General features: G+C 54.8%; 1 protein-coding gene across 1 annotated transcript in view; it reads right to left on the bottom strand.

The window, feature by feature from the left end:
* Positions 1–21,776, bottom strand: part of LRP1 (LDL receptor related protein 1) — an 80,949-nt gene that overhangs the window by 39,238 nt on the left and 19,935 nt on the right. Inside the window, 14 exon segments of the mRNA XM_038549747.1 lie at positions 2,734–2,901; positions 4,513–4,593; positions 4,993–5,109; positions 5,795–5,920; positions 6,017–6,157; positions 8,375–8,500; positions 8,833–9,034; positions 10,149–10,371; positions 11,250–11,430; positions 12,629–12,865; positions 14,033–14,176; positions 14,542–14,731; positions 16,147–16,369; positions 16,452–16,614. Coding sequence (XP_038405675.1) covers positions 2,734–2,901; positions 4,513–4,593; positions 4,993–5,109; positions 5,795–5,920; positions 6,017–6,157; positions 8,375–8,500; positions 8,833–9,034; positions 10,149–10,371; positions 11,250–11,430; positions 12,629–12,865; positions 14,033–14,176; positions 14,542–14,731; positions 16,147–16,369; positions 16,452–16,614 — 2,322 coding nt within the window.

The raw sequence follows: 21,776 nt of genomic DNA, 5'->3' as shown, positions 1-21,776 counted from the left end.
CTGAGTGGCACGAGCCATGAGAACCTGGGAGGTGCAGCCCAGGCAGACAGAACAGCCAGTGCAAAGTCCCTGAGACAGGACGATGCAGAGCATATTTGCAAAATGCCCAAGGCATATTTGAGGCTGTTCGGCTGAAGCAGAGTGAAGGAGAAACGGGTGGCAGGAACACAGGTCAGAGAGGTGGCGGGAGCCCTGCAGGCCACGGAGTGGGGCCTGGCATTGGTTCAAGCGTGTGGGGAGCCAGGGCAGGCTTGAGGGCAGGGCCGGGGTGTGATGTGACTCATGTTCCGCAGGATCACTGTGGCTGCTGCACGGAGATCTGACTCAGGAGGCTGGGAAGGAGCGGCACCCAGAGGCACGGGTGAGGGTGCAGGAGCCACACCTCACTCTCAGAGGCTGCCCGCCTGCTCCTCCCACCTGCCCGCCAGGAATACGCCAGGAATACGGTCAATGCTCTCATTTCAATGCCAGCATCTCTGCATCTCAGCCGGGCTCCCAGCTGAGCTGAGCTGAGCTTCCTTCCTCAGGGCCCCTGAGCCTCTTTCTAATTGGATTCCCTTCTAGGATTGTCCTCTGCAAGCACCTCCTACATCTTACCATCTTCCAGCTTCAAAGTCCTTCAAAGGCCTCAGTGCTTGACTTTCAACTGCTAATGTCATCAGCCCCTTTGGGCACAGCCTCATTCTTGCTGGCCCCTCCAGCCTCAGGGGTCCCAACAGGGCAGGCGCCAAAGTGCTCAGTGTCACCCTCTTGCTACTGGGTTTTCCACCCCTACCTGCCTTCCATTTGAGGACCCTCCCTTGTGTCCATTTGGCCACCGTCCAATCCCTCATCAGGGTCCAGTTCAGACCCCTCCTCTTCCTAAATGGCCCCAGACCACTTTAGCTCACCACCATGCTTCACAATCGCTGCCAGTCATGACAGGTCCGCTCCCACGTGCCAGGCCCCCACACATCTCTCATTTCATGGACGAAGAAGCCAAGGCTCAGAGGAAATGACTGGTCCAAGGTCACCCAGCTTGTACGTGAGGGCAGAGTGCTTTTCCCACCACCGCGCAGGCCTCCCGTGGTTCTTCTCAGAATCCCAAGGGACTATTACTTGTCCCACCCATCCAGCACTTCTGAGATGGCCCTTGAGAACCAGCGACTGTTTCCTGGGCCTCAGGTGACCCTCCCTGCCCTCCCTGCCCTCCCTCTCAGTCCTGGGCCCAGCGTGGGAGCTCCTGTTCTCAGTACTGCTCTCACTGTGTACACCTTTGCTCTACAAGCACAGGTTGTTAGCTGGAGATCCAGGGGCCAGATAAGGTCTGCGGTAAAAGGAAAGACTTTGGCCTGCAGTATTTTTAAGGCTTTTAAAGTCCATTGCCAGTTGTTATGGGTTGATTTGTGTTCCCTAAAGAGATGCTGATGTCCTAACTCAAAGTACCTGTGAAAGTGATCTTTGGAAATAGGTCTTTGCAAATGATTAAATTAAGAGGAGGTCATTAGGGTAGGCCTTAATCCAATATGTCTGTGTCCTCATATAAAGAGGAAATCCGAATGCAGAAATAGGTGCACAGGCGGGGAGAAAGCCACATAAAGAAGAAGGCAGGGATTGGGGTGGAGCACATGCAAGCCAAGGAATCCCAAAGATTGCCTGCAAACACCGAAAGCTAGGAGACAGGCCTGAATAGATTTTCCTTCACAGCCCTCAGAAGGAGCCAACCCTGCCAACATTGTGGACTTGGGTTTCTGGCCTCTAGAACTGAGACAAGAAATTTCTGTTGTTTAAGCCACTCAGCTTGTGGTACTTTGTTATGGCAGCAAGAGGAAACTAATACAACAGTGTTTAGAAATGGGTAGGCTTCACATAAAAATCTGTGTTTCTGGGATGCCTGGGTGGCTCAGTGGTTGAGCGTCTGCCTTCGGCTGAGGTCACGATCCCGGGGTCCTGGGATTGAGTTCTGCACCAGGCTCCCCACAGGGAGCCTGCTTCTCCCCCTGCCTGGGTCTCTGCCTCTCTGTGTGTCTCTCATGAATAAATAAATAAGATCTTTAAAAAAATAATCTGCATTTCTGACTTCTCTCAAAGCCAGGGCAACCCTGGGTCTGCAGTCTTCCATGGAAACAACAGGCCAGAGCCGAGAAACCAACCTTCCTTGAGAGGGTCTATGCCTTCCGGAAACTCGGCCCCTGTTGCCCCCTAGCTGGGCCCTGGAGGCTTGGGCCCAGAGTACTCTGAGGAGCCATCAGAGGGGACTCTCCTTTGGTCCCCACTGTGCTCATGCATCCTTACCCCCTGAGCATCCCCTTCTCAAGCTACCAGCTTGCGAGCACAGGCTGTATGCCGAATGCTTTTTGTGCATGATCTCACTGAACCCCCACATCAGCGCTGTGATGTGGATGCTATTATTATCCCACTTTGCAGATGAAACTCACAGAGGCCCATGGAGATAAAGTAACTTGCTCAAGGCCACCCAGATAGTAAGCTGCAGAGCTGGAGCTCAAACCCAAGGCCACCCAACTGCAAAGCCCGTAATCACACCAGCGTGTGACGATGGTTTGTTGACAATCTCTCTCTCCCTCATGATGGGCAATTCCTGAGGATAAGAGCTGTGTCTGGGTTATCTCTGGTTCCCAGATGTCAATGGCACACAGTGGGGGGGGGGGGCACGACCGAGGGACGAAGGGATGGAGGGACAGAGGGACTGGCACATGATGGTCCTGCTGCACCTGCTGGCCCCCAGGCACCCACCCTGGTTGGTGCAGTTGGCATGGGTCTCATCACTGTAGTCTCCGCAGTCATTGTCCCCATCACAGGTCCAGTGCTCAGGGATGCAGCGCCCACTGTTGCACTTGAATTGAGTGCTGGAGCAGGAGTGGCTGCAGCCGGCCTCATCACTGTTGTCCCCACAGTCATTGTCTGGGGGGAAGCAAGAACGGGAGAGGGGAGAAGCAGGTCAGCAAGCAGCCTTCTCTGTGACCCCAGCTTGGGGCCCCCACGCCCACCTCCCCTTTCCCACCCCAGCGTCCCTCCCCGCTCCCCCACTGAGAAAATAACAAACAGAAAAGACACAGAAACTGCATAGACTGCAGCATGCACCATGGCCCACGGGACGGGGCGGGGGGGACGGGTTGAGGAGAGGTGTAGACGTGGGGCAGGCCCCACGAGGGCCTTTCCCTGAGTCTTGTTAGGTGGTGGGTGGGAATTGGACATGGTCCTTTCCCTTTCTCCTTCAGGCAGGGTGTGGGAACAGGGGTCAGCTTGCTTTGGGAGAAAGGCAGAGATTTCTCCGGTTTGGCGGGGAGTGAGGTGGGTGGAGTGTAAGTGAGGCTGCCCTGCTGGGGAGGGAAGGGCCGAAGCAGGGCCGCCCTGAGCTCAGGCACTGCTGGGCCCCGCTGGGGATGCCCAGCTCACAAGGGGTACTGCCTGCAGCTGGGAAGGGTCAGGGGTCACCTCTGGAAGGCATCTGAGGGTCACTGAATGAACGGTCCTGCTTTCCAGGCCTCGTGGGTGGGGGCTACGGGCCTTCCCTCCACATTTTCAGGACGCTTGAGAAGACTGGGGTATGGCTTTCCCCCTTGGGGTGTGTTCCTGCCTCTTTTCCACCTGGATTTGCTTCTCTCTCCTCCCCTCTGAGTCTTGGTCTTCTTGTTTCCACCTGTCACCTCCTCTCCCTGCCCTCCTTGCTTCTTTCCCTTCCACTGTCTGTCTGTCTCTCTCTGTCGCCTCCTGTCTCCCTTCTCTCTCTTCATGTCTTAGGAGCTCTCTGGAGAGGGGAGCTGCCTGGGGTTCCTGAGAAGTGGCCCGAGGCCAGCTGGGGCTCTGGGGTGATGGTGCATGTGCTTCTATGCACTGACCGGCAGGCTCAGGACAGGTCTTTTCGTCAGAGCCGTCCCCACAATCCTTCTCTGAAACACAGAAACCGCCAGGGCAACCATTGGCACACGAGACACGGCAAAGATGAGGGGCAACGTGGCGTTGACCCAGTACATCCTCTCACACATTAGCTAGGGCTGGAACCACTGGTGCAACACGACACAACACACAGACACAACCAGAGCCCTGAGACGGCACACACAGGACGATCCACTGCCCCCACGGCTCAGGGCTGACATCACATGGTCCATGGCTGACCGCCAGGTGGGCTCCCGAGCCTGAAGCCAGAGCCTGGAGGGTGTACCAAGAACCCCAGGAGCTGGAGTTTGCAGGGAGAAGGGAGTTGGGCACTGGGATCCTCTCACTCTGCCCTTTTAGCCTTTCTCACTCATTTCTCCCCGGCCCCCACGCTTCTGCCAGAGAATGGGCAGCACAGGCCCTGTCTGGGGAGGAGTGGTTCAGATGGGTGACGGGGAGGGTTCCCCCATGGCATTTCTGGCTTGTCCTCATTTCTCTCAGCCAACTTGGCAGGGCTTTAGTGAATTGTAAGGAGGCCCAGCTTGGTTCTAGAACCCCTTTATTTCCCACCAGGACCTGGCTGTGGCTTCTAGCTTTCCTAGGAAGCAGGGCAGGTTAAGAGGGGTAAGCTCTTACCATTGTCACATCGCCAGTTGATGTTGATGCATCTGCCATTGTTGCAGGTAAACTGAGTCAGGGGGAAGCAGGTGGGATAGGCTGTCAGGGAGAAAAAACAACTGAGTGGGGCCCTCCAGCTTATACAGCATCACACCCCTGGGAAGGGGGTGCAGGGTCCCTCCTGGAAGCAGCAGCCATAGCCCAGCCAGCCAGGGGCGGGAAAGCTAGTGGTGGGAGCTGAGCCTGAAGCTCTGCTCCTTCATCCCCATCCCTCTGAGCCTCCCTTTCCTGAGCTTCTATAGAGTTCCCAGCCGCCTGCCCCATGCTGAGGGTCCTATGCCTGACCTCACTGAATCCCCATGTTGGTGCAGACAAAACAGAGGCCACAGAGATGACATAACTTGCTCACGGCCACCCAGGGACTAAGGTTCGGGGGCCCTCCAGCACCCTGGCCCCAGGGCACGTTCTCACGGGCCCCCCCACCCCTGTCCCTCTTACCACATGAGGCCGACTCATCGGAGCGGTCCCCACAGTCATCGTCCAGATCACACGTCCAGGAGATGGGGATGCAGCGGCCGCTGGCACAGGAGAACTGGTTGGGTGGGCAGGTGCGAGCTGGAGACAGGGATGGTGCGAGCATTCATAGTTCTGCACCCCCCCCCCCCAATCTCCCGTTCTTTCCTCCTATCCTGTCTCTCAGGAAGTCTTCCCGAGGGTACAAAGCCATTTCTCTTAGAGAAGTTCAAAGCCATCTACGTGGGGGGTCCGGCTGGCTCAGTCGCTTAAGCGTCAGACTGGCAGTTCTGGCTCAGGTCCTGGTGTCAGGGCCGTGGGATGGAGCCCGTGCTGGACTCCGCCCTGAGCAAGGAGTCCGCTTGGGGTTCTCTCTTTCCCTCTCCCTCACCCTCTGCCCCTACCTCTGCTCACACTTGCTCTCTCTCTGTCTCTCTCTCAAATGAATGCATAAATAAAATCTTACAAAAAAAAAAAAAAAAAAGCCAGCTGTGTGGTCTGACACCCATCTGCTTCACCCTATCTCTCAAGGGGTCCCTGGTATCCTCCGAGGAGATCCACCCTCCTTGCTCCTGTCTCCAACCTGAAGCCACACTGTTCCCCGCAAGCTCAGATCTCCGAGCCACCCCCGTTCTTCTGGGGAAAGGGAGAGAGCACCCCTCTCCTGCCCGCAGTCCCGTCCTCTCGGCCCTGATGCCCCGGGCTCCTTTCTTTCCCGAGGCCACGGTCTTCCCCGGCTGGGGCCCCCCGCCCCCACCTCCCTGCCAGTCCACCCCGGACCCCACACCTGAACAAGTGGCATTGGACTCGTCTTCACTGTTCCCGCAGTCGTTGTCGCCGTCACAGAGCCAGCGGTTGGGGATGCACCGGTTGTTCTCACACTTGAACCGGTCGGAGGGGCAGGTGTGCTGATCTGGGGGGGCAGGCGGGTCAGTGGAAGGCAGGGCCCAGCTCGCCCCGCCGCCCCTGCCCCGGGCCTGCCATCCCCGGGAGGCGGTGAGCGACTCACGGCAGAGGGCCGGGGCCTCGTCGCTGTTGTCCAGGCAATCGTTGTCCCCGTCGCACTTCCAGCGCTCCTGGATGCAGCGGCTGTTGGCGCAGGCGAACTCGCCCGGCTGGCACTGGGGTGGGGGCACGTAGGACGGGTTCGCTGTGGGCGCCACAAGGGGTTGGGGGGAGAGTCAGACCAGGCCGTGGGACAGGCGCTCAGCGCTCTGTGCTAGGCTTGCCTGCCGTATTATTTTAAATCATATACCGAGAGTCATTTTTTCTAGGGTGTAATTCTTCACCAACAAATAATAATCTGGCTGGAAACCGCAGCTCTTTCTCAAGCCACAAGGGTGATGTTTACTTGAATACTTTCAGTATTTCAGTGTGGCCTGAGAATCAGCCGCTTGCAAGAGAGCCTAGAGCCCCCTCACCCCCCACCGCCCCTGCTTACTTTCGTCCCTCCTGAGAAGACCACGCCTCACCCGCTTCCTCCACAGGCTGCCTCTTGGAAATCGCCTCTGGGACCCCAGGGCCATGTCCTGGTCTTTGGGCTTTTTCCTTCCCAGATGTATCGACTCCACCAGAAGGAGTGAACACAGGCCCCAGAGCTTGCAGGCTCCAGCCTCCTGTCCCCCCACACTCCCACCTCCCCATCCGTCTGCCCTGAGCTCTCAGCAGTAAAACCACTAGGTCTTTGGTCTGCGTTTGCATGGGTGACATCAGGAAGCCCAGCAACCCCTGTCGGCCCCTGACCCTGCACCCTGCACCTCTGCCAGATGCCTTTCTGACCCACCCATCTCTCATCCTTGCTCTAATCCTGGAAACTTCTGTGCACCCCCTTGGGTGCCTACTCTCTCTCCTGCGGCCCTGGACCACTGGGCTTTGGTATGTGTTACCTCGCTCCTCGGTACTGCTTCCCAACTGTTCTTCTCTCCTCTTGGAAAAATCAGTGCTGACTTTCGTGCTATTAGACTACACCAACCCCGGCTTCTACGGGCCCCCAGGCATCTTAAGGGGTTTTAGCGGCTGACTCAGTGTCACTTTTCCCCAATTCTCTCCTGCTCTAATTCTTGGTGATTTCAGTGTCCGTGTGGATCCTTCCATCACCCTGGCCACTCGGTTCCCCTCTCTGCCGATGCTCTTGCCCCCCACCTGGCCTCAGTCACTTATTCTCAGCTGTCTGCTAAGGCCCCACCGACCCATTTTCATTTCTGGGATTCTATCTTAAGGAAGCCATCCAGAATATGGGAAGGCAGGAAGGTGTGGGAAACAGCAGAGTAAGTGGTGGAAAAAACAGGCTCTGGGGCTGACTTCCTGGGCTCGAATCCCTATTTGAACTTTGGGCCTCAATTTCTTCATCTGTATACAGGGGATAATAATATATACGTTCCCTATAGGAATATTTTAAGGAATAAACAAGCTACTGCATGGGAAGTGCTTATAATCATAATAATCATAATACTTGTCTGTGCTTAAGAAATAAATGTTAGCTGTCATTATAACAAGGGAGAAACAACCTAAACACCCTACAATAGAGAAATGGTTGAGAAAATGATGGAACGTTCACTAATGAAATATCTTTCAGTCATTAAAAATCTGCTTCCATCTCTATGACCTACTGTCGAGTGATGAAAAGCAGAAAACAGAATAGCATGTGTAGCACGATTCTGTTTAAGTAAAGGCAAAAGCATAGAGAAATCTTTGGGAGGGTGTGCCCCCAAGTGATGACGGTGACACCCGTGGGTGGTGGTATTTGGGGTGACTTGTACTTTCTCCTTATGTTTTTCTATATTGTTCATTTATTTATTTTTTTACAATGAGCATGACCTACTTTTATTTTAAAATATGCTATTTAATTAAAAAAAAAAGCAACAATGACACAGTAAATGCCGTGACACCCTAAGAGGGCAGAAGACATTTTATATACAGTCTGATCCCAGCTGCATACACCCAACCATGTAACCCACCTGGCCATAGAAAGATGGTGTTCATTTACCACAGTGCTAACAATATACTGGTGTCTGTTGGTGGGCTTTGGGGTTTTTTTCTCTTCTCTAATTTCCAATATTTAGAACTGTTGTTATATTACTTAAATCAAGGGGGAAGCAAATGTAAAAGAATATTTTCCTCTTTCCTAGCTGTCCTGATCATTGCTCGGTTTCCCCTAATTTTTGTGCTCTCTCAAATTCCTCCCACCCCTGGTCCTCCCCAAACCCCCTCTTGCTCCCCAGGGCCTTCCCTGAATCCTGTCCCTTGTCTCCTGCTGCCCCCACAGGACCCTCTCTGCCTCCTTAATCACTGATTGGACACGTCGGCCCCCTCCTGATGAGGGCTGCTCCCAGGCCTCCCACCCCGCTGGGCACCTCCTCATACGTACCCAAGCAGGTGACACCATCTGTGTCCAACACCTGGTCCTCAGCACAGGCACACTGGCGGCTCCCAGGGGTGGCCAGGCACAGGCTGCTGCAGCCACCGTTGTTCACTCGGCACTTGTTGGTACCCACTGAAAAAGCAGAGGGATGGTTGTAGCAGGGCCACAAAGGCCAGGGATAGGAGGAGAGAGGACAGGGAAAAGTCACATTCAAGTGAGGAGTTAGAAAGGGAGTAGTGGTGACAAGGACGATAAGCATGTTGAAGAAGAGGACATGGTGGCATGGGACAGGGAAGGCGATGGGGAAGACACCATCAAATGGGTTGGGGGCCTCTCTTCTCGAGGGCCTCAACAATCAGAGCCTAGGATCCCTGGGGAGTGGCTTCACCACCATCCCCGACCCAGAGTAGCCTCACCCCCCATCTAGGCCCCACCCCATCACTGGCCCCAGCACCAGGGGATACCTTGCTGCTGCTGGGCATCATACATGCGGATCTCAAAGATGGGAGGCCGCTCGCTGCGCAGAAGGGTCACGGTGGGGGGCGCCCCGCCTGCGCCCCGTTCTAGGCGGTAAACACTGCCGCTCCGGTACTCAGTCCAGAAGAGGTAGTTGCCATGATGACACAGGCCAAAGGCGTGGTTCAGCTCAGGACCCTCATATACAATCTAAGAATGGAGGGGAGGTTGCCAAGGAGCTGAGGACAAATGGGGTGCCCGAGGAAGGCCTAGCGGGATTACCGTTTCGTTCATTCATTCATCCATGTCCTGGGTGTGGGTCTTGTTTCCCCCACTAGCCTGGGAGACCCTGAGGGTGACAGCTTTGCACACAGTGAGGTGCCAGACCCTGGACCCAGCAGGATGCTGAGGGGGAGCTTGTCCACACTGTCCTCCCTTGGATTCATTCATATTCATTCATATCCTTCCAACGCGCATGTGTGTGCATGTACACACACACACACACACACACACACAGAGTTCTGAGCAGACAACCAGAATTCATCCATTCATTTCTTCATTCAACAAACATTTGCCAGGATCTGTTAAGGGCCAAGCTGTGGCTTGAAAAAAACACGGTCCCTGCCCTGAAGCTGCCGAGTGTCTCGTGGAGGGGACACATGGTAATCCAGGGTGGACGAGGGTCTGGAGGCAACATCCTGGAGAAGGGGGCTCCTGAGCAGTGTGACAGGTGAAGAGGAGCGGGGGTGGAGGCAGAACGCCATCCGCAACAGCACAGGGGGCAGACCCTGTTCACTATGTGCCAGCAATTCCAAGCTGTCTAGTGTTGCTTGCTCAAATGCTGGGATACAGGGATTGGTGGAGAAATAAGACCACATAGTCAGGGGCCATATCATAAAGGGCCTTAAATACCAGGAAAGAGCTCAGTCCACGCGCCTAGAGATGCACATGACTCACAAAGCATATGGCCACCCAAATGAAACCACGCATGTATCCGCCATGTCTAGGCATTGTGTACTTGCACAGAGGCACACACCGAAGTGTACTGTGTGTATGTGCACAACCATGCAGAGATGCACAGGAGGTGTACACTCAGGTATGCACACGAGTGGTCGAGCCCACCGACAATCCCTCATAGAGAGGCGATCCTCAAGTAATAGGATACCTAAGACGCACAGCACAGAGATGCACACACCCATAGGTACGTAGGGAGACATGCATGAAGCACACAGGCCTAGATACAGAGATGCCCACACAGTCCACACACAAATGTGTCCTAGCAACGCACACATGAACACCCCTACACAGGTGCGTGCCTGCCCACCTTCCGGTCTGTGCCATTGAGCAGTATGGTCTCAATGCGGTCATAGAAGGCATCCACCCAGTAGAGGCGCCCAGCTGGGATGTCCAGGCTCAGCCCATTGGGCCAAAGCACTGTCTTGGAGGTGACAAAGATGTCTCGGTGTGAGCCGTCCATCCAGGCCCTCTCCAGCCTCCCTCGCCGACTGTCCTTGGGGTCCTCCTCCCAGTCTGTCCAGTACATCCACCTGTGGGCAGGGACTGGTCAGCATCCCGTGGACCACCCCTGCCATCATTGGCAGCCTCCTATGTGGTCCCAATCCATGTGTGCTACGCCATAGCTCCTCCCACAGGGCTTCCTGCCCACTCAACCCTTGTCCCAACATTTCATTCATTCATTCCTCCATTCAACAAGTATTTGTCGAGTGCCTACTGTGAGTTGGGCCCAGTCCTGGCACTTGAGGACCCAGTGGAGATCAAGGCAGACAAGGCTCATGATCTCCTGGAGATCACAACCCACCCAAGAAACAAGTCAACTGGAAGGTTACATACATGGGGGATTGAGAAAACCCAGGAAGAACATGAAATAGGGTGAACACCTCGACAGTGGACTGGGCAGCAGGCAGGGAAGCCCTCTCTGAGGATGTTTGAGCCTAGGTGTGAATGCAGACAAGGGGCTAGATCTGTGAATGTCTGGGAGCTCCAAGCAAAGCAACTCCTAGAGCAGAAGCCTTGAGGCACGAAGAGCTGGGGTGTCTGAGAAACAGGTAATGAGCAGTAGGGACAGAACTTCCAGGGGTAGAAGAAAGATGCTGATGAGGTCAAAGAGATGCAGGCAGATCCTGTGGGAACCCTGGCCAGATGAGGACTGTGGGTCTCACTCCAAGGACAAGGGGAGCCAGTGGAGGGCCTTGAGTTGGGAGTGACAGGACCAGATCTCATGTGTGTGTGTGAGGAATCCCTTCCCTTGTCCTGAAGACAGGGCACCTTTCCCCCATTCAGCCTCTGATTCCTGCTTCAGCATCCCACTTAGGCCGCTCTCCCCTGCTGACTCCTTGTCTCATTTTTCAGTTCTGAGATCCACGGTTCCTGGTTCCTCCTTCCCCCGGGCCCTGGAAAGACTCACCCATTGAGGGGATCCACCACAATGGCCCTGGGGTGTGTCATTTTGCCCTCGATTAAGGTCTTGCGGGTCTGAGCAGCCTTCTCCAGCCTGGCCACACTGATGGTCTTCTTGGGTCCATCATCCGTCCAATACAAGTTGTCCCCCATCCAGTCCACAGCCACCCCCTCCACATTGTGGATCCCTGCAGGGAGTGAAGGGAGTGATGATGGAGAGCCTCAAAGGAACTTCAAAACTGCCTGCCTCTGAGCAACCTGATGAGCAGGAGGTGCATGGAGCTACCCTGTGCCCTGGATGGTGGGTGGGATGGGGTGAGAGGCTGGAAAAGGAGCTGGGGAGACTGTGTGAAGGCCCACGGTCTCTCAAAACTCAACACTACAACCCATGAACCTCTGTGGCAGACGTGAGGTCCCCTGCGAGGGCATGTCTGAGCCTGAGCTGGAGTGAGCTGAAGCAATGTTCATGTCACACAAGTGTGACACAACATCCCAGGCCTAAAAGTCCTGAGCTAACAAAATGAATAAATTAGGAAGTGATTTTTCACTTAGCCAAAGGCTTCATCTCAAGCTTAAATAACAGCTCCCCTGATATAGGGAACCCCAATATTTTCCTGATGAGTTACTTTTGATTTCCCCAAAGTCTTATGATTGCTGACTGCTGAGGTTCTGTAGCAGTACCAGCGGGGGGTGGGGGGTGGGGGGTAGGGTGGGGAGCAGTAACTGGCTGTCAGCCAGATTCACTGGTTAAGGGCTCCCTAACGCTAAACCCTCCCTAACCCCAGGACAGGGCCCAAGTTGCAGTTTTGGGAATTCCTGACACTCAGCAGGAACAGAGAAAACTCAGGAGCTCAGAGCCTCCACAGAGTTGGATATTCAGGAGGCAACAGACGAGGCTGAGGCCCTGCTCCAGCAGCTCCGAGGGAAAACCTGGATTTGACTCACAAAACATACTCTTCTCGGGACAAGTGAGCAAGCAGCTCTTGCTGGCTGTGAGGTCTGGCTGCACAAACCCTCTGTGTGCACCCATGTGCTCATAGGGCTGCTCCTTATTCAAGGCCTCAGGCCTCCCCTGGGCTGTGTCCTGCGTGCAGCTCCAGGGCTCCGAGCCAATGGCAGAGAGACCCCGGGTTTTCCCAAGGGTTGGCAAGGACAGCCCACGCTGCCTAACCCATCCATCCTCCTGCCTCTTTTCGGCTCAGCCAAGAAGGGAGTCACACAGGGGTCAACCTGTCTATCCCCTCATCTCCATGCCAACCAGCTCAGCCAGCCGGTCAGCAGGGGGCTCTCCATGCCAAGAGGGCCCAGGCCTCACAGAGCTTCCCATCCCAGGCGGGTGTCCCTCGGGAGTGCCATCTGCACACCTCTCACTTTGGGGGGCCTCACCGTCCTTCAGGATGGTCTCCCGCTCTGTGCCATCAATCTTCTGGCGGCCAATGAGGTAGCTGGTGGTGTCGGCAAAGTAGATGAAGCCGGTCTCAGCATGGAAGTCCAAGGCCCGGGGGTTCATGAGGTTCTCGATGGGGATCATGTGTTCGTCTGGGACCTTGGCCCCCATATCCATGCCCCGGATAATGCCTGGCCGGCCCTTGCCATACACAAGGAACAGCTCGTGTTCTGGCTCTAGGGCAGGCATAAGGAAAGGCACAAATTCAGGTGCACGTGTGTACACACACGCGCTCACACAGACTCCCACCCAGCCTCCGGGGTCATGGCCTAAGGGGCTGCAGTGAGTGTCCCAGTTCTCCCGGCTCAGGGGACATGGGGTGGCAGGGGCTCTGGGTCACGTGAACAGACAGATGAACACGTAAAGCCCTGGGACAGCACCCTGGGGTAGGAGATGGGGCAAGAGTAGCAAGTGGCACGTTTTCAGTTAGGTGCTCCCTGCTCAGTGGTAAAATTAGTGGCTCAAATATGTTGGAATCTGATCACTTTGGACCCCTTCTGCTCCTGCCGTCCTTATCTAAGCCACATGGCTCCTTGCTCCCACTGCAAGAGGAGCCTCCTGTCACGTCCCTGCTGTCCGCCCTCTACCCAGCGGCCAGCCAGCATGATCTTTTTACAAATGTGAAGCACATCACGTCACTTCTCTGCTGGAAAGTCATCAAGAGCTCCTCATCCCATTTAGAATCCCGTCCAGCCTCTCCTTCCCGTCTCCCCTCACTCACGCTGTGCTCTTCTCAGCCCTCAAGCCTGGCACTGTAGCTTCCCTCTGCCAGAGTGCTCCTCCCTCAGGTGGTCCCATGATTCAGCTCCTCTCTTCACAGCGAGCTTGGCTCAAATCCCACCTCCACAGAGAAGCCTTCCCTGATCCCTCCATCCAAACTGGAGCCCTCACTGTCATCGGCAAGTCTACGCTCCACTCTATTTTTTTTCTAACATCAGGTACCACCTGCAGTTATTTTTATTTGTCTGTCTCCCCTGCCAGACTATAAGCTCTATAAGGCAGAGACAGCATCTATCTTGTCACTGCTGAGTGCTCATCGCCAGGACAGTGCCAGACACCTAGTCCACGCTCACAAGATATTTGTTGAGGGAATGAATGAATGAATGAATGAATTGAACGGGCCAGTTGACAGTCTTCTATGGAGCCTGAGTAGGGTAATGGGAAAAGCCTTATTCTTGGATGTGGGTCCAAATTCCATCTCTGCCCCTCACTAGGGGTGAATTATTGGGTAAATTCCTTCATTTCTCGGCCTCTCAGACAGAAACAGCCAGGCTGTGGGAGGCAGAGAAGGACAGTGTCCCACCCCATCCCAGCGGGCACACCCGTCCTCCCCTGTCACTCACTCTTGCATGACTTCCCATCACTGCCCAGGCTGAAGCCGGAGCGGCAGCGGCAGGTCCGTGCCTTGTGGCTGTTGGCCAGCAGGCAGATGTCAGAGCAGCCTCCTGGTTTCCCAAACTGGTCATTCTCACAGGCGTGGCTCCTCACTGCGGGCAGGGGAGAGAGCTAGTCAAGACCCTTCAGGGCCCCCGGGCCCAGGCCTTGAGAAGGCTTCCTGAAGTCTGACCGCACTTCCTCCCGCTGTGGTCAGGAGGAGAGTCACACCACTGCCCACGGTCAGGTGCTTCTACTCTAAAGCAGCCAGGGGGCTGGGAGGAGCAACCTACGTCCGTCCTGAGCAGAACTGGGTGCGGGGGCTCCATCGAGGTGAGGGGCAGGAAGGGGCTGGCAAGGGAAGCTGAGAGGCCAGCGGGGTTCGCCCGGGATGGATCGCTGCCAGAAGTAGTCACGATATGAGAGAACCAGGCATTCCCACAGGAGGGCCCGTGGAGGGACGTCGGGGCCCACTCACCCCGGGGCTGACGCCGCTGGTGGTAGATATGAAGCGCACCACCCTTGTCCACACGGGTGACGACCTGGTAGTCGGTGCTGTTGAATCGATTCACCCGGATCACGCTCGTCTTCTGCTGGGCGTTGGCATTGTCTGAGTTGGTGGCATAGAGGTAGTTCTCGAACACGGTTAGGCCGTACAGATGCTCAATCTGAGATGGGCAGGCAGGAATGGTCAGCGTGAGAGGAGAAGGGAATCCTTCTTCTGCCCCTGGAGAGCCCCTCAGCTTCCCATCTGACTTCCATTACTCGCTCTGCACTCCCCAAATTCATTCCACAGCTGTCTAACTCCATGCTCCGCTCTGTCTCCTCCGGCTGGACTTCCCTGTTCTTAAGATCTTTGTTTGTCAAAATCCAGCTCATCCTTCAGAGAGCATCTCTCTGAAGAGCTCCTGGGATCTTCTAAGTGGACACAGGCTCTCCTTTCACACCCCATCTCTCTGGCTATTATCCACTGGCTGGTGATTTGCAGGCTTACCCTACCCACTCTGCTCAAACCCCTTGAGAGCAGGAACCACGTCCCCCACAGACTCAGGCACCCAGTGGATAAGGAACAATTTTGGACTGAGTTGGAGTGGGGCCCTAAACTGTGTCCACAGGAGGACATTCTTAGCTCAACTCTGGTGCCCAGCTTAGGGAAGGCTGAGAGGACGGGCTTGCCCCAAGCAAGCCTGGTAACAGCCCTCACCACCCACATAACTTATCCAAGGTAACCGACTGTCCCAGCTTGTCCCAGACCAAGGGATTTGTTGGCTTGTGGGACGTCCAGGGCTCACACTGGAACAGTCCCAGACAAACAAGGATGCTGGGTCACCTTAATGATCCCAGAATGGAGATGCCATCTCTGAGCTGGAAGGACTTCTAGACTAGATCCCAGTGCTGCTTCCCACCTGTGTAACCTCAGGCAAATCACTTAACCTCTTTGAACTGTGCTTCTTCTCATGCCAGAACGGAACTGAGCCACCTGCCCGCTTATCTCCCAGGGGTTGTTGTAAAGATCAAGTGAGAAAAGGGAAGTAAGGGCAGCCCGGGTGGCTCGGCGGTTTAGCACCACCTTCAGCCCAGGGTGTGATCCTGGCTACCCGGGATCGAGTCCCACATCAGGCTCCCTGTGTGGAGCCTGCTTCTACCCCTGCGTGTGTCTGCCTCTCTCTCTCTCTCTGTGTCTCTCATGAATAAATAAATAAAATCTAAAAAAAAAAAAGAAAAGAAAAAAGAAGTAAAAGGTGTCTCTTAAATGACTGTTTCCAGCGGCATCTGAGTGGCTCAGGTCACGATCCCAGGGTGCTGGGATCGAGTCCTGCATCGGGCTCCCTGCTCACCAGTGAGTCTGTTTCTCCCTCTCCCTCTGTCCCTCCACCTGCTTATGCTCTCTCTCTCAAACAAATAAATAAAATCTTTAAGAAACAAATAAAATGATTATTTCCATCAGAGTGGAAGCCACACCACTCCCTTGCTTGAAGGGCTCAGGCCCGCCCCGATTCCCACGGGAGGGCAAGCGTGCCCCCACACCCTCCTCCCTCTCCCTGGGAGGCTCTCCCTTGCCCCGCCAGAGCATCCCCCTCACCAGAATGCCCTGGATGATGGTCTGGCGGCCCTTGCCCTCGTAGTCCACCACCTCGATGTAGTCCAGGTAGGCGTCAGCCCAGTAGACGAGGCGGCTGACCAGGTCCAGCGTGATGCCGTGAGGAAACACGATCTTGCTATCAACCAGCTTGGTGCGGTTCTGTCCATCCATGTCACAGCGCTCCACCTTTGGGATCTGCCCATAGTCAGTGAAGAACACCTTCCTGTGGGCAGAGGGCACGTTTTACTGGGTTCTGGACACTGGGTACCCTCCCTTCCACCACGGCATCCGCCTGCCCCTCTCACCCCATGGCGGGGTCCAGTGCAATGCCCTTGGGGTTGTAGAGCTCCAGGTCCAGCAAAGTGACACACGTGTCTCCATTGCGGTTGCAGACGAAGATCCTATCATCGATGTCATCCACAAAGTAGAAGTTGCCTGTCAGCCAGTCGATGGCCATCTGCTCCACATCTGGAAAGTGAATGAAAGAGCTATAGGAGGAGATCCTCCAATAGACACGCCCACCCTGGCTGATGCAGGACCCATCCCTGGAAGCCCACCTCCTCTGGGGCGACCCCCTTCCCCACCTAGGCTATAGCTGTCTCTCCTCTCCGAGCTCCTATGGGAGTTCCTGGCAGGGGCACATTTTGCCTTGTGTTATTTGCCATCTTTCCCAACCGGTTTCTGTCTGGTGTTTCCAAAGAGAAGTGTCTGAGTGTCCCCCCGCAGATCCCTGCTCCACACACCAAGCTCAGGGCCAGGACACAAGAGGCATTGCGTAAGTGTTGGCTGGCTAGTTGATGGACCAGCTTCCCCAACTCTAGTCCTTCCTCAAGTGGGACCATCTTCTTGGGGTACCAAAAGGCAGTGAGGACAGGTCTACTAGCTCATTCCAATATTTTTATCTATTTTTAATTTACTTTTATTTTTTTTAAGATTTTATTTATTCATGAAAGATAGAGAGAGGCAGAGACATAGGCAGATGGAGAAGCAGGATCCTCTCAGGAAGCCTGATGTAGGACTTGATCCCCGGACCAGGATCAGGCCCTGAGCCAAAGGCAGAGACGCTCAACTGCTGAGCCACCCAGGGGTCCCTCATTCCAATATTTTTAGATATGCTTTTACTTGAGATACCAGCACTCAGGCTAACTAAAACATCACACATCTTTGATGTTGGTAGATTTTCATCAACATTCTATGGTAAGTCAAGTTATCTCATGCTAGCCAGGACACTGACCAGATACATACATGTTGTATGAATCTTAAAAATAGAAAAGCAGAGCACACCATCAATAAATTCAATGTGAGGGATCCCTGGGTGGCGCAGTGGTTTAGCGCCTGCCTTTGGCCCAGGGCGCGATCCTGGAGACCCGGGATCGAATCCCACGTCGGGCTCCCGGTGCATGGAGCCTGCTTCTCCCTCTGCCTATGTCTCTGCCTCTCTCCGTCTCTCTCTGACTATCATAAATAAATAAAAATTTAAAAAAATAAAAAAATAAAAAAATAAATTCAATGTGAGAGAAAAATATGTCAAAATATAGTGCCCATAGAGATGGCAAAGGGAAAGCTCATGGTGTCAAAAGATTGGAATCAAATCTTTTGATTTGACATAGGCCAAACTTCCTCTACTCAGCTCTGTTCCTATTTCTTCAATGTCCCTATGCCCAATTTCCTCATATCCTAGGGAGGGTGGGAAGGAGCAGGGAATAAGATGTAGGACTAGAGGACAGAGACACAGGAGAAGGGCCATAAAAGGACTCTGAAGGTAAATTGAGGCATGGTTCAGAAAGAAGGGAAGCTCCAGAAAGGTGAGTAGGAGAGGAGGATGGAGACCAGGTGTAGGATGGCCTACACTCAGTCTATGCCATCTCTGGGGCGAGATGGAAAAGGCTAAAAAGGACTGAAGAGGGTAGGGGTAGGGCACGGGCAATGGGGAATGGCCTCCTCTCCAAGACCCACTGGCTTCCATCCACTCACTGCCGCCTCCAACTACCACCACCAGAGGTAATGCCTCCTGCAAATTGGGAATCTCCGAAGACAGTGCCTCCTCAGGACCCCTGCCTTGCACCCCCTCCACTTTCACCGATTGCCCCAATAGGTAATGAGATCTTTGGACCACCTGCCTTTGGCCACAACTTACCCCCACACACCACCCACGAGGGATTATTCTGCCCCCACCGAGCTGTAGGTATAATAACTACGAGCTCCGAGCTGAGCTCGCTCAATGCCTCTCTAATCCTCCCCCCTCCCCACAGGGATCCAGGGGCTGTTTCCTAACAGTGGGTGGGGGTGGGGGCAAAGGGAACAGGAACGTGGCTCCCAGGGAACTTGGCGAGGCCCTGACACTGACTCACAGTCACGGGACTTAGGCTGCGGGAGGAAGGGCAAAAGCCAATTCGAGACTGTCATCAAGCTAGTTTCCTCTTCATGTGTCCCCCCCCCCCCCCCCCCCCCCCCCCCCCGTTAAACCTCATTTCAAGGTGACTGGAAGAAGAGGCCACAGGGAAGAGGCACCCCCCTGTGATCGCTGACGCACCCCCAGGCCCAACCACTGTCTCCTCTGGGCTCCTAGAAGTCATTCATCCTGGTGACAAGAGAAGAGAGGGGCAGAGCAGCCTGGGAATTGTGGGGCCCAGGCCACGTAGGAAGAGGGCCCGGTGCCGGGATAAGGCGATCACACCGCCGCACACACTGTTACACAGAGAAAACAGAATAAAATGAATGCCACTAGGCCGCCTCTGGATGGGGGGGACCTGCCGTGGCGCGGAGCAGCCAGCAGGCAAGTAGGCTGGAAGGCAAAGCGGGCTGCCTGCCCTTTCCTCGGTGGGCATGGGGGGCGCTCGCTGGCACGCGGGGGGACTTCACGGGGAAGCTATCTCCCCGGCACCAGCTGGTGCAGCTGCGTCCTTCTCTCTAACTTCCCGAGGCTTCCCTGAGTCACTGCCCAGCTCGGGGCTGGCAACACCCTGCCCCTGCTCCCCATCCACCCTTCTCTCAGCAGGAAGGAAGGAAGAAGAAATCTGAAGAGATTGGAAGCTCCCTCCCCCGGCCCCCAGGAAGTGGCCAACCTTCGAGTCTCCCTCCTGGCCTGGATTCCCTGCCAATTCCGGGAAAGAAGGCAGAAGGATCGTCCTTGCTCTAGATTATTTACCCTTGGCCGGTCTCCCCTTCCACCTCCCAAAGGCCAGGCAGGGCCCCACTCAGCAGGCCAGTGAGGAGTTGGCAAGAATGGGAGTCCCCAGCCCGGCCTGGCCTCCACTTTGGTATTTTTGCAGCTGGAGACTATTAGTCCGCAAGCAAAAATCCTTTGTTATCCAACCCCCTCCACCACATTATTTTCCTCTCTCCTGAAGTCCAGATTCCTCTGCCCGCCCCACCACACACACTCACACACATGCACACATATTCACACACGCACATACATACTTGACCGCTCATACCTATCCGAGGCCGGTATAGACAGATGGGCTCAGATTAGGAGAAGGGGCACCTTCCCTCCTGGGCTCCCCTATGGGAGTGGCTGGGCCACTGCCCTTGTCTCATGGCATGGGGGGCAAGTTGAATCCTGGGTTTGACCCCAAAAGACCTATACATTCTGGGTCTATGCACTCTAGGGCAGCTGTCCCCTGAGGCCCAGCCTTCTTAGGGCTGACCCCGGCATCCTCCAGAGGGGCTCCGGCCAAGGGCCCCAGATCCTGAAGACAGGAGAATCTCAAGTAAACCTAAGGGGAAGAATGCTATATTGTGGGAAGGGTCTGGGGTCAAGTTGTTAGGGATTCCAGCCTAGAGAAGGAGGCTAGGAAGCTAGGAGGTGGGTGAGACAGAGAACAGACCACAGCTTGCCAGTGATGTCATGAAAGACTTTCACTTCCAGGCTCCAGAATAGGCATGGGGTGTGTGGCATGGGGTGTGTGTCTCTAACTGATGAGTTTTCCTTGCACCCCCCACACTGGCCAAAGCTCAGCATTCTGCACCCCCAGAACTCCAATTTTTCTCAACTTCTCTACTATCCACATTGTTCAAGCAGTATTTCCTTAAGCAGTGGCTTCTTTTCCAGAAAGAACGCCCCCCCCCCCCCCCCCCGCTGCCATTCCCAAGGAGAACTCTGGCTTCTGCTGCAGGACTCCAGTCACTCTCCCTAAAATAAATCTGGGGGAGGAAGGGGACCTCTGTGCCCAGAGGAAATATCCCCAATGCATCCATATACCCAGAGATTGTAAGACAAGGCATGAGGTCCCTGGATGAGGAAGGATGAGCAAGGATGAATCTCATTTCCACTTTAACCACATCCCCAATGAACAGACTGCATTCTGGTCCTTATTCAGGAACCTCCTCACCTTTCCCATCACTCTGCTCTGCCCCGGGCCCAGCCAGCTTTCCAGACACTGACAGCAGGTTTGAATTCTTGTTCTATTGCCTTCCAACTGTAGGACTATGGGGAAATTACTTAATGTCTGAGTCTCAGTTTGCTCATATGTAAATGGGAATGGGCAAGTTATTTATTGTCTGAGTCTCAGTTTGCTCATCTGTAAAATGGCATGGTACATTAATAGTACTTAGCACACGGCCTGGCACATATTAATACTCCACAAATGGCAGCTGTTGTTCGTACCATCATCCTCCCTCACCTCAACCCCATTCTTCCCTACCTTCTCCAGCAAGTTACCATCTATGCCTTCAGTGAGAGTCCTGTGGCCTCCTAACTAAAGATGGGCCCACCAGGTGGGCAGTTTGAGGCTAACACCTACTATTCAAGATTCAGCTCAGGCCCTCAGAAGAAAGATTTCTGACTCCCAGAAGCCCCAGTAATTCCTTTTATCACAGCCTGTTTACCTGACTACAAATATTGTGAGGGCAGGGTGCTGTCTTTCATCTCTGTCCCCGGTGTCTGACACACATATACTGATTCATTCAACAAATATTTGTTGAGCACTGAGTCCTCACTCAGTTGTCCTAGCGCTGGGACATCACTTTTTCCCTTCCTTTTGATGCCAGGAGCTTCCTTCTCTGGCCTTGGGACACCCCAAGACGGTGGGAAGACACATCTCTCTGGTAATCCTCCTGCTTATTAGAGCCCTCAGGGATCCTGTCCTGAGGCCTGGCAGGGAGAAGGAGCCCTGGGGGAGATGATCAGGAGTCTGGGGTCTTTGCAAGTAGGTAAGAGACGGCCTGCCCGGTCTGCCAGGCAGAGAAGCTCTGCCAAATGGCATGTCCTCACGCTCCTATTTCCTGCCGCGTCCTGACTTGAGCTCCTCTTGTTCCCAGTGAGGCCAGGGCTCAGCCACAGCACATCACCTCTGTCTCCTGGACTTCCCTTCCTGCCCTGCTGGTACTTCTGACCTGGGGCTTGTGCCCCAGCTCCTTCCCTTGTCTGGCCCAGGTCCACAAAGGTGGTCAGTCCTGGAGCCGGGGATGAGATGCCTGGATTCTGCAGCTCTGATTCAGAATCAGAACCAGGGTCTTCCCACTATTGAGAAATCTTTGCTGGGTTCTCTCTTGCTTAAGTTACTTCCTGTGGCTTGAAAACAGGGAGGAGGGGGGTGTTGGGAGCAGGCTGGGTGGAGAGGCAGCTTCAAGGAGACAGCGGGGGAGGAGAGGCCAGGCTGGAGCTGAGCCGGGAGACGTGGGGCTGG

This window comes from Canis lupus, chromosome 10 (genome assembly GCF_011100685.1).
Source record: "Canis lupus familiaris isolate Mischka breed German Shepherd chromosome 10, alternate assembly UU_Cfam_GSD_1.0, whole genome shotgun sequence".
Classification (NCBI taxonomy): domain Eukaryota; kingdom Metazoa; phylum Chordata; class Mammalia; order Carnivora; family Canidae; genus Canis; species Canis lupus.
Note: the sequence above shows the minus strand (reverse complement) of the source record. Positions and strands in the feature narration are given on the sequence as shown.